The 12,497-nt window shown below is 54.6% G+C and overlaps 3 protein-coding genes and 1 pseudogene across 5 annotated transcripts in view; 3 read left to right on the plus strand and 1 right to left on the minus strand.

Moving 5' to 3' along the window:
• Positions 1-12,497, minus strand: part of UBAP2 (ubiquitin associated protein 2) — a 181,886-nt gene that overhangs the window by 16,655 nt on the left and 152,734 nt on the right. The gene's annotated exons all lie outside the window — the stretch shown is intronic.
• Positions 2-574, plus strand: LOC136002054 (interferon-like). Its single transcript, XM_065656887.1, has one exon. The coding sequence runs from the start codon at positions 2-4 to the stop codon at positions 572-574; it is 573 nt and encodes a 190-aa protein (XP_065512959.1).
• On the plus strand, positions 4,661-5,397 carry LOC136001374 (interferon-like; annotated as a pseudogene).
• Positions 8,976-9,548, plus strand: LOC136002067 (interferon-like). The gene has a single exon (XM_065656899.1). It carries the CDS (start codon positions 8,976-8,978, stop codon positions 9,546-9,548), a length of 573 nt encoding a protein of 190 aa, XP_065512971.1.

A 12,497-nucleotide genomic window follows, 5' to 3' on the forward strand; every position in this document is an offset into this window, starting at 1 on the left:
CATGGCTGCGCCCGACACCCCACGGCCCCGCCTGCCGCACGGCGCCCCGGCGCTCCTGCTCCTCCTCACGGCTCTCGCCACCGCCACCGCCTGCCACCACCTGCGGCCCCGCCACGCCACCTTCCCCTGGGACAGCCTCCAGCTCCTCCAGGCCATGGCTCCCAGCCCCACACAGCCCTGCCACCACCAGCACGCGCCCTCCTTCCCCGACACCCTCCTCAACGCCCCCCGCTCGCAACAACCCGCCGCCGCCCTCGCCATCCTCCAGCACCTCTTGCAAATCCTCAGCAGCAACAACATCCCCCAGCACTGGCACCACCAGCCACGGGACCACCTCCTCAACAGCCTCCAGCACCACAGCCAGCAGCTCCAGCACTGCCTGACACACAACAGGACGCTCTTCAGAAGGCAAGGGCCCCGCAACCTGCTGCTCACCATCCACAAATACTTCGGGGACATCCAGGACTTCCTCCGCAACCACAGTTACAGCGCCTGTGCCTGGGACCACGTCCGCCTCCAAGCTCACGACTGCTTCCAGCACCTCCACAACCTCACCAGCACCACCCCCAATTAGACCAACGACCCCCAACAACCCGCACGGCCCCACGCACACCAGCCTCGCCACCGCTGGACCACCGCCCCATCCCACCTCCATCCTCACGCCCCCTGACCCACCGCAAGAGCTGCTGCCACAACGGCCCTGCACCCCCAGCCTCCACCCACCGCCCCCCTATTTATACACCTCCCTCTATTTATTTGGACAATGCTTTCTCTCTATTTATTCAACACTAAATAAAGACCTGCTGCAAAAAGCTTGGTGGTGCCTCTCGTCTCAGAAGCACAGCAACAAACCTTTGGGCTGGGGGAAGCCCCCTCCACTCAACACCCAGCCCAACCCCACTCCAAACTGGGCTCTGCACAGCCCCTGCCCACTCCCCTCTTTGGCACCTCCCCAAGGAGGCGCTTTCATAGGGTCGCAGAATGTCCTAAGCTGGAAGGGACCCTCAACGATCATCGAGTCCTACTCCTGTCCCTGCACAGGACAACCCCACAGTTCACACCATGTGTCTGAGGGTGTTGTCCAGTCTCTTCTTGAGCACTGTCAGGCTTGGGGCCATGACATCTCCCCTGGGGAGCCTGTTCCAGTGCTCCACCACCCTCTGGGGGAAGAACCTTTTCCTAACATCCAACCTAACGCCCCCCCCGGCACATCTTCCTGCCATTCCTTCGGGTTCTGCCATTGGTTGCCAGAGACAGGAGATCAGCACCTGCCCCTCTTTATCCCCTTGTGAAGAAACTGTAGACTGCAATGAGGTCTCTTCTGAATCTTCTCCAGGCTGAACAAACCAAGTGACTTTAGCCACTCATCATACGACTTCTCCTCAAAACCCTTCTCCAACTTCGTAGCCTCTTCTGGACACTCTCCAGTAGCTTTATACCTTTCTTGTCCTGTGCTGCCCAGACCTGCACACAGTGCTCCAGGTGAGGCTGCACCAGTGCGGAGCAGAGCGGGACAATCACCTCCCTGCCCGGCTGGCCATGCTGTGCTTCATGCACCCAGGACACGGTTGCCCTCCTGGCTGCCAGGAAACACTGTTGGCTCATGTTCAACTTGCCATCCACCAGAACTCCCTCAGATTTCTCTGCAGAGCTTCTCTCCAGCCTCTCGTGCCACAGTCTGTACGTACAGCCAAAGTTGCCGGGTCCCAGATGCAAAATCCAACACTTGCCATCGCTGAACTTCATGCGGTTGGTGACTGCCCAGTTCTCCAGTTCATCCAGATCCCACTACAGGGCCTCTCTACCCTTGAAAGCATCAACAGCTCCTACCAATTTTGTGTCATCAGCAAACGGACTAAGTAATCCCTCAAGTCCTGAGTCTAAGTCATTTATTATGACACTGAAGAGCGCTGGCCCTAAGATGGATCCCTGGGGAGCCCACTAGTCACTGGTTGCCAGCCCAACATAACCCCAATTTACTAGAACCCTTTGATCCCGGCCCGTCAGCCAATTGCTCACCCACTGCATTGTGTGCTTATCCAGCTGCGGGCTGGACATCTTGTCCAGGAGGATGCTGTGAGAGACAGAAGAAAAGGCTTTACTGAAATCCAAAAAGATCACGTCGACAGGCTTCCCTTGGTCAGCTAGGTGGGTAATCTTGTCGTAGAAAGGAACGAAGTTTGTCAAGCAGGACTTTCAACTCAAGAACCTGTGCGAGCTGGGACCAACGACTGCGTTGTCATTCAGATGTTTTCCAGTAACTCCCAGAACAATCTTCTCCATGATTTTGCCGGGAACAGAAACGAGGCTGACAGGCCTGTAGTTGTCAGGGTCAGCCCTTTTGCCATTCTTCTAGATTGGGACAACATTTGCCAGCTTCCAGTCAACTGAGACCTCTCCAGATGCCCAGGAACACTGAAAAATCACAGACACACGTCTCGCTATGACGGCAGCCAGCTCTTTAAGCGCCCTCGGACGAATCACATCGGGTCCCACAGACTTACAGGGATACGGCTGGAGTAGAAAATCCCATACCACTTCCGGAATGATTGGGAGTTTATTGTTCAAGCTGCCACGGTTCTCAACCCAGGGCTGTGGGGGCCCCCAAGTCCATCTTCGCTGTTGAAGTCCAAGGCGAAGAGAGCAATAAACTAACAAGGGGACCACGCTCATTGAGTAACGGCACAATGTTATTTCTAGTTTGCCTTTTGCCGCTAACATATCTTAAAAAGCCCTTTTTATTGTCCTTACAGTACTGGCCAGCTTCAATTCTAATTGAGCTCTGACCGTGCAAATTTCCTCCCTACGAGGGCGAGCAACATTTCTGTAGTGCTCCCATGACGCCTGACCTTGTTTTCGATGACCATACAACTTCTTTTTCCACCATATTTCAAGAAGATCTCTGCTCAACCAAGCTGGCTTTGTGCCTCACCTGCTACATCTTCGGCATTTTGGAATTCCCTGCTCATGTGCTTTTAGTAGGTGGTACTTAAAAACTGACCAACACTGATGCACCCCAACACCTTCGGAAGCTTCTTCCCAAGGAATCTTACTCAGTAGCTCTCTGAGCAGCCTCAGTTCTGCTCTCCTCATATCTAGGGTTGAGGTCTTGCTGGCAGTTTTCCTCCCATTAGCCAAGATTTCAAACCTGATTCCTTAGTGGTCGCTGTGGCCAAGAGAGTCACCAGTTGCCACTTTTCCTCACGAGACCCTCTCCGTTACTGAGAATTAAATCTAGGAGGCACCTTTCCCTGTCGGACCCCTTAGTACCCATAACAAGACTTTATCGTCCAGATGCTTTAGGAATCTTCTGGACCTGTTGGTGCCAGCTGTGTGATATGCCCAGCTGACATCTGGCAAGTTGAAGGCCCCATAAGGACAAAGGCAGATGACTCAGAGGCTTCGCTTAGTTCCTTAAAGGACAACTGAGCAGCGTCATCATCCTGCTTGGGTGGCCTATAGCAGATTCTCATGATGACATCAGCTTTATTTGTCTGTCTGTTAATCCTGACCCAGAGGGTCCCAACTTTGCCATCGCCAACTGCCAGCTCCATGCACTCCAGCCCCTCCGTTACGCACAGTGCCACCCCCAGCTCCTACCCCGCCTGTCCCTTCCCAATAGCTGTACCCGTCCACTGTGGCACACCACTCACAGGATACATCCCACCACGTTTCCCTGCCCTCAGCTGCTCTCTCCTTGGCGCTGCTTGAAAACCACCTTGTGGCATCAACTGCTCCACGGCAACACGGACAAGCTGCAGCCACGGACCTCCAAGGTCAGCTACCTGCTGCAGTGACAGCACCCAGGGACGTCACATCATCCTGCACATCACAGCGCCCCAAGCACAGCACCCACCAACACAACGCTGCCTGACAAGACCGGGGCTCCCAGCCCGACAACACCACGCACCTTTCCCCTGCTCCAAATCCCTTCATGAAACTCATGGCAGCCTCTCTCACCCCAGCTCCACCACAAGAGCCTTGCTCTTGGAGGGGACACAGATACCTCAGCGAGTACAACCCCAAAATATTCTGAAAGATATTTGCAGAAAGGGGAAACATTCTTCCACCTGCAAAGCTGCAGATGCTATAGAGAAAAAGAAAGAAACAAACCAACTCCATTAAAATATTTCTCAATAAGAAATAGAAGGAAAAGGTGCATTAGCTCCTATATACATATACTATCAGGGCATGCCACAGGAAAAATACATGTTGGTAGGTAGAGAAACTTGAAAATAAAAACCTAAAAAGACAACTCCCAAGACAGACGAAAAGGAAACCCTGAAGTGCATCCCCAGCACGGCTGCCCCAAAAGCCTCTGCCGCACTTTCACATCCCCCGCTGAACCACAGCAGCAGCGGAGCCAGGCTCCCCCCGCACCCCGACAGCAGCCCTGGGAAAAAAACAGCTCTTCTTCCCTAGGGCAGGGCCAACCCGCTCACACCTTGACAAGAACAACCAATGCGGTGAGGAGAAAGCAAACAGAAAGCGAAACCGAAAATGGAAATAGGGAAATTCTGCTCAGATGATGAAAGGAAAGCCATGGCGCCACATAAAGCCATGCACACAGCAGCAGCCCAAGCACAGCGCCCACCCGCACCACCAGCCAGCCTGACCGGGCTCCTGCCCAGCACCACCCAGCAGCACCCACAGCCCCACCATGGCTGCGCCCGACACCCCACGGCCCCGCCTGCCGCACGGCGCCCCGGCGCTCCTGCTCCTCCTCACGGCTCTCGCCACCGCCACCGCCTGCCACCACCTGCAGCCCCGCCACGCCACCTTCCCCTGGGACAGCCTCCAGCTCCTCCAGGCCATGGCTCCCAGCCCCACACAGCCCTGCCACCGCCAGCACGCGCCCTCCTTCCCTTCCCCGACACCCTCCTCAACACCCCCCGCTCGCAACAACCCGCCGCCGCCCTCGCCATCCTCCAGCACCTCTTGCAAATCCTCAGCAGCAACAACATCCCCCAGCACTGGCACCACCAGCCACGGGACCACCTCCTCAACAGCCTCCACCACTTCATCCACCACCTGGAGCACTGCCTGACACACAACAGGACGCTCTTCAGAAGGCACGGGCCCCGCAACCTGCTGCTCACCATCCGCAAATACTTCGGGGACATCCAGGACTTCCTCCGCACCCACAGTTACAGCGCCTGTGCCTGGGACCACGTCCGCCTCCAAGCTCACGCCTGCTTCCAGCTCATGGACGAACTCATGGGGCAGATGAAGAGCCGAACCGCTCCTGCCCTCCACCAAACCCGCCTGCGCCCAACGCCCATTCCCAGCCAACACCAGCGGCTGCAGACGGAGCAGAGGCCGCAGCAGCCCGGGCTGGGATGGCTCAGCGCCGCTCCCACCGCTCCCAGACAGGAGCCGACGGCGACACGGGCGTGAGCACAGGGGGGTCCAGGCTGCAGCACGGCCGCACACCCACCTCCGCTGGAATGGAAGGAGGAGGAACCTGCTGTGCCGCTCACTCACGGAGAGCCGCCAGGCGATGGGGATACGGCTGGTACTTATCACCCACGGCGTTATGGGGCCCGTCTGGACTGCGACCTCCCCTGAGGGAGGGGAAGGTCCCTATGGACACTCTGGGACTCTCACGCCAATGACTATTTATCACAGAGCTCTAACTATTTATTTATTTATTTATTTATTTATTTAGCTGGCCATTGATTTATGTATCGATATTATTCACAGAGATTATTTATTCCCTTGTTGGAAATAAAGACTTCTTGCATAAGCAAAAGAAGAAAAGAGATCGTCATCACGCATGCACTTGACAAGCAAAGACAAGGTCTCTGCAGGCTGCCGGGGATGAGCCCCCCTCCTGCACCCTGTCCCACTGACGCCTCCTGACCCAGCAAAGGCTCCGGACAGCAGGACACTGCTGGGGACACACCATGGGCCTCCAAGCCCACAGGCATCTCCCGCTGATGCTGGACCCGTGGAGCACACGCTCACCCAGACCACAGGACGCCTGCCCGGCGCGCTCCTCCTCTCCCACCACCCACCCTCTCTCTTCCCAGCCCTCTCCCACTGCCAACACATGAAACCCATCCCCAAAACACCACCCATCACAAACAACCAGTCAGCAATGCCACAGCACGGCTTGGGTGTCCTGCTTTTCTTAAAAACAACACCGGTTTCTCTTCTAGTGAACTTTCCTTTCGGCCAAGTTCTTCTAAATAACTGCACTTTTCGGAATTTGGATGCGTGTTTTTGCAGACGCTGTTCGCTCTGGAGCTGGTAACGGTAGCAATGATATGCAGAAGAGTCCCAGGTTTAGACTTATTGCTTTGGCAGCCAAGCTTACTGAGAAATTTTGCACGTCCCATAAGTGACACGGGCGTATTTGCAAGGAGGGGCGAACGGAACAGCTGACTAAAATTGACCAACTAAGTATTCCACACCATATACGTCGTACACCCGAGAAAAGTGGGAGATGATGAGGGTCTCGCTCTCTTCGACCACGGCCCGCATCTCAAGAGGACCCTCCCTGTTGTGCCCGCGATCCCAGGCCTGGCTCCAGACCCTGCATCCCTGAATCCAGTCCCGCTTTACTGCAGAGTCCGGCCCAGGCCTTCCGGGTGCCTGCCCTGCAGCCGCTGCAGCAACGCCAGCTCCGCCCCAGGCAACGCTGCGCTACCCCGGGAAATTCAAGATTGCGTTTCTATATTTGGTATTATTTTCTCTATTTATTAGTAGCAGTAGTAAAGCATTTTTAACTTCTTCCACCTTGCAAGTCTCTCTCCCTTTTCCTCCTATTCCCTTTCCTCAGCGGGGAGGCTGGGGGGTTAACAGAGAGCATCTGCCACGGTTTATTGTCGCCCTGCAGTAAACGGTGACATTGGGCCAAGCAGGGTGCTATGGACAAGGTGCACCTCAAAGAGGCAAGAAGGGGACACATCAAGGTCTGCGTACACTTGGACAAGAAACACCAGCCCAGTGCTACCAAACACCCCAAAACACTCCAAAAACCCTAAAAAACACAGGAGATGCCCAGGACTGCTCATTGCTCTCCTACAACCACCACGACTGGCCCAGGACACTCCTGCCTGTGCTCGCACAGCGGTGCCCATAGGGACCTGCCTCACTACACAGAGCACGTTGTCCTGGGCCTTCTTCATCCCAACACAGCCTTAGAAAAAAACAAGATGCGTCCACCAAACTCCAACACCCAACATGGTCCAAACCAACCAGCACACACCGGCACAGCATTCCCCGGGAGAAAACTACCCACGCGTCACCAGCACCAGCTGCTCCTTCGCCCTCCAACCACCACCCCTAAAACATCTGCCGTGGGTGCTTTGCCCTCCCCAGGTAGCCTGAGCAAGACAACACACAAGTTCAGCAGCTCTGGGCTCCTCCTAAACACGTCACAGAGCTTGTCCTCCATGCTGGTCACACCATCTTCACCACCACGTCACTGCAAGGACACTGCTCCGTGCAAACACACATGGGGAATTCCCATGAGGCTGCAGAGTAAGAAAACAAGCAGGACCAGATGTATTCAGGTAAACAGCACGACCTCTCCAGATGCAGCTTCCAGGTTGTCCTACAGTCCTCCTGATGTTCCCTCCAACCACAAAGGCCCTGTGATGCCAGGTAGGGGGAGCCGCATTTATTCTGCTTTGTCTGAGGCGGCTGAAGAAACGAAACCCTCCTCAAATACAAACACAGAGGAGGAGAGGTACTGACACAAGCTGGAACACAGGGACATGCAGCACGAAAGAATAAACACAGTATGAATGTCTTTACCATGAAGGTGATACAACACCACAAGAGGGATCAGGGAGGTTGTGTGATGTTCATTGCTGGAGATATATCCAAAAGCATCGCTGGACAAGGCCATGAGCAACCTCCTCTGACACCACCTGTCCTCAGCACCACATTGGTTTGGGGATCTCCAAACCAAAATAGACCATGGAAAAATATAGCGAAAACAATGGAGAGACATGAGGCATGAACAGTAATTAAGTAACGACCAAACCAGACCCCACCAAACAACAGAAAAAGAACTGAGAGGGAAATAGAGAAAATGCAGTAGTATGAAGGCGTAACAAAACAAAGGAATTTCACCACGCAAACAGTAAAAATTGGAAAAACTGAACTTTTTGCAGAGGACTTCTTCCCCTGTGCAGCAGAAAGGGACCGTGGTCAGGAGAAACTTCCCGACTGGAAAACAGAAAAATCATCCTATATAGAAAACTTCTGGGTGCATTTCTTTCACTGTTCATTAAGCAATAGCTTAGAAAAGAATTCTTATCCCCCATCACAATGAAGTTCAAACTGAGGAAAGGGAAACAAAGACATCACAGAAGCTTCATCAAGAAACACTCGGTGTTCAAGTCCTCAGACCCACGGCCACCTCCTCAAAGGACATCTGGACAGAGAGAGCTCCTGAGATTCCTGACACACATCTCGTAAAACCCCAGAATGAGAAAAGTAATGATGTAATCATACAAACCAAAAAAAAGGACCAAGACACCGAAAGTAAAAAAGCCACAAAAACAATTGGAGTGTTACACAAGGAAAAGAGACTAAGAAAGAAAGGGAAATTCAGTGAAACACAACAGGCACAAGCGCTCACGAGAGGAAAAGGAAAAACCACAAACACATCACCAGCAAGATGGCACCACGTGTCACCACCACCCCAGCGCTTTCGCATCCCCCGCTCAACCACCACTGCAGCCAACCTGCCCCCAGCACACCACCAGCAAAGCACCAACACCGCCCGCCCCACGCACGGACACCCCACCAACGCACTTCCCCAAGACCACCACAGCCACCAGCCACCGCTGGAAACCACAGCCGGAAACTCGCCGCCATCAGAAAGCCAGGAAGGGAAACCGCGGCAACACATAAAGCCAGCGAGCCAGCAGCAGCCCAAGCACAGCGCCCACCCGCACCACCAGCCAGCCTGACCGGGCTCCTGCCCAGCACCACCCAGCAGCACCCACAGCCCCACCATGGCTGCGCCCGACACCCCACGGCCCCGCCTGCCGCACGGCGCCCCGGCGCTCCTGCTCCTCCTCACGGCTCTCGCCACCGCCACCGCCTGCCACCACCTGCGGCCCCGCCACGCCACCTTCCCCTGGGACAGCCTCCAGCTCCTCCAGGCCATGGCTCCCAGCCCCACACAGCCCTGCCACCGCCAGCACGCGCCCTCCTTCCCCGACACCCTCCTCAACGCCCCCCGCTCGCAACAACCCGCCGCCGCCCTCGCCATCCTCCAGCACCTCTTGCAAATCCTCAGCAGCAACAACATCCCCCAGCACTGGCACCACCAGCCACGGGACCACCTCCTCAACAGCCTCCAGCACCACAGCCAGCAGCTCCAGCACTGCCTGACACACAACAGGACGCTCTTCAGAAGGCAAGGGCCCCGCAACCTGCTGCTCACCATCCACAAATACTTCGGGGACATCCAGGACTTCCTCCGCAACCACAGTTACAGCGCCTGCGCCTGGGACCACGTCCGCCTCCAAGCTCACGACTGCTTCCAGCACCTCCACAACCTCACCGGCACCACCCCCAATTAGACCAACGACCCCCAACAACCCGCACGGCCCCACGCACACCAGCCTCGCCACCGCTGGACCACCGCCCCATCCCACCTCCATCCTCACGCCCTCTGACCCACCGCAAGAGCTGCTGCCACAACGGCCCTGCACCCCCAGCCTCCACCCACCGCCCCCCTATTTATACACCTCCCTCTATTTATTTGGACAATGCTTTCTCTCTATTTATTCAACACTAAATAAAGACCTGCTGCAAAAAGCTTGGTGGTGCCTCTCGTCTCAGAAGCACAGCAACAAACCTTTGGGGTGGGGGAAGCCCCCTCCACTCAACGCCCAGCCCAACCCCACTCCAAACTGGGCTCTGCACAGCCCCTGCCCACTCCCCTCTTTGGCACCTCCCCAAGGAGGCGCTTTCATAGAGTCGCAGAATGTCCTAAGCTGGAAGGGACCCTCAACGATCATCGAGTCCTACTCCTGTCCCTGCACAGGACAACCCCACAGTTCACACCATGTGTCTGAGGGTGTTGTCCAGTCTCTTCTTGAGCACTGTCAGGCTTGGGGCCGTGACATCTCCCTGGGGAGCCTGTTCCAGTGCTCCACCACCCTCTGGGGGAAGAACCTTTTCCTAACATCCAACCTAACGCCCCCCCCGGCACATCTTCCTGCCATTCCTTCGGGTTCTGCCATTGGTTGCCAGAGACAGGAGATCAGCACCTGCCCCTCTTTATCCCCTTGTGAAGAAACTGTAGACTGCAATGAGGTCTCTTCTGAATCTTCTCCAGGCTGAACAAACCAAGTGACTTTAGCCACTCATCATACGACTTCTCCTCAAAACCCTTCTCCAACTTCGTAGCCTCTTCTGGACACTCTCCAGTAGCTTTATACCTTTCTTGTCCTGTGCTGCCCAGACCTGCACACAGTGCTCCAGGTGAGGCTGCACCAGTGCGGAGCAGAGCGGGACAATCACCTCCCTGCCCGGCTGGCCATGCTGTGCTTCATGCACCCAGGACACGGTTGCCCTCCTGGCTGCCAGGAAACACTGTTGGCTCATGTTCAACTTGCCATCCACCAGAACTCCCTCAGATTTCTCTGCAGAGCTTCTCTCCAGCCTCTCGTGCCACAGTCTGTACGTACAGCCAAAGTTGCCGGGTCCCAGATGCAAAATCCAACACTTGCCATCGCTGAACTTCATGCGGTTGGTGACTGCCCAGTTCTCCAGTTCATCCAGATCCCACTACAGGGCCTCTCTACCCTTGAAAGCATCAACAGCTCCTACCAATTTTGTGTCGTCAGCAAACGGACTAAGTAATCCCTCAAGTCCTGAGTCTAAGTCATTTATTACGACACTGAAGAGCGCTGGCCCTAAGATGGATCCCTGGGGAGCCCACTAGTCACTGGTTGCCAGCCCAACATAACCCCAATTTACTAGAACCCTTTGATCCCGGCCCGTCAGCCAATTGCTCACCCACTGCATTGTGTGCTTATCCAGCTGCGGGCTGGACATCTTGTCCAGGAGGATGCTGTGAGAGACAGAAGAAAAGGCTTTACTGAAATCCAAAAAGATCACGTCGACAGGCTTCCCTTGGTCAGCTAGGTGGGTAATCTTGTCGTAGAAAGGAACTAAGTTTGTCAAGCAGGACTTTCAACTCAAGAACCTGTGCGAGCTGGGACCAACGACAGCGTTGTCATTCAGATGTTTTCCAGTAACTCCCAGAACAATCTTCTCCATGATTTTGCCGGGAACAGAAACGAGGCTGACAGGCCTGTAGTTGTCAGGGTCAGCCCTTTTGCCATTCTTCTAGATTGGGACAACATTTGCCAGCTTCCAGTCAACTGAGACCTTTCCAGATGCCCAGGAACACTGAAAAATCACAGACACACGTCTCGCTATGATGGCAGCCAGCTCTTTAAGCGCCCTCGGATGAAGCACATCGGGTCCCACAGACTTACAGGGATACGGCTGGAGTAGAAAATCCCATACCACTTCCGGAATGATTGGGAGTTTATTGTTCAAGCTGCCACGGTTCTCAACCCAGGGCTGTGGGGGCCCCCAAGTCCATCTTCGCTGTTGAAGTCCAAGGCGAAGAGAGCAATAAACTAACAAGGGGACCACGCTCATTGAGTAACGGCACAATGTTATTTCTAGTTTGCCTTTTGCCGCTAACATATCTTAAAAAGCCCTTTTTATTGTCCTTACAGTACTGGCCAGCTTCAATTCTAATTGAGCTCTGACCGTGCAAATTTCCTCCCTACGAGGGCGAGCAACATTTCTGTAGTGCTCCCATGACGCCTGACCTTGTTTTCGATGACCATACAGCTTCTTTTTCCACCATATTTCAAGAAGATCTCTGCTCAACCAAGCTGGCTTTGTGCCTCACCTGCTACATCTTCGGCACTTTGGAATTCCCTGCTCATGTGCTTTTAGTAGGTGGTACTTAAAAACTGACCAACACTGATGCACCCCAACACCTTCGGAAGCTTCTTCCCAAGGAATCTTACTCAGTAGCTCTCTGAGCAGCCTCAGTTCTGCTCTCCTCATATCTAGGGTTGAGGTCTTGCTGGCAGTTTTCCTCCCATTAGCCAAGATTTCAAACCTGATTCCTTAGTGGTCGCTGTGGCCAAGAGAGTCACCAGTTGCCACTTTTCCTCACGAGACCCTCTCCGTTACTGAGAATTAAATCTAGGAGGCACCTTTCCCTGTCGGACCCCTTAGTACCCATAACAAGACTTTATCGTCCAGATGCTTTAGGAATCTTCTGGACCTGTTGGTGCCAGCTGTGTGATATGCCCAGTTGACATCTGGCAAGTTGAAGGCCCCATAAGGACAAAGGCAGATGACTCGGAGGCTTCGCTTAGTTCCTTAAAGGACAACTGAGCAGCGTCATCATCCTGCTTGGGTGGCCTATAGCAGACTCTCATGATGACATCAGCTTTATTTGTCTGTCTGTTAATCCTGACCCAGAGGGTCCC

The sequence above is a fragment of the Caloenas nicobarica genome, chromosome Z (assembly GCF_036013445.1).
Source record: "Caloenas nicobarica isolate bCalNic1 chromosome Z, bCalNic1.hap1, whole genome shotgun sequence".
Taxonomy (NCBI): domain Eukaryota; kingdom Metazoa; phylum Chordata; class Aves; order Columbiformes; family Columbidae; genus Caloenas; species Caloenas nicobarica.

Coding starts and splice junctions, on each gene's coding strand:
- LOC136002054 (XM_065656887.1), top strand. CDS start 2: ATGGCTGCGCCCGACACCCCACGGCCCCGCCTGCCGCACGGCGCCCCG.
- LOC136002067 (XM_065656899.1), top strand. CDS start 8,976: ATGGCTGCGCCCGACACCCCACGGCCCCGCCTGCCGCACGGCGCCCCG.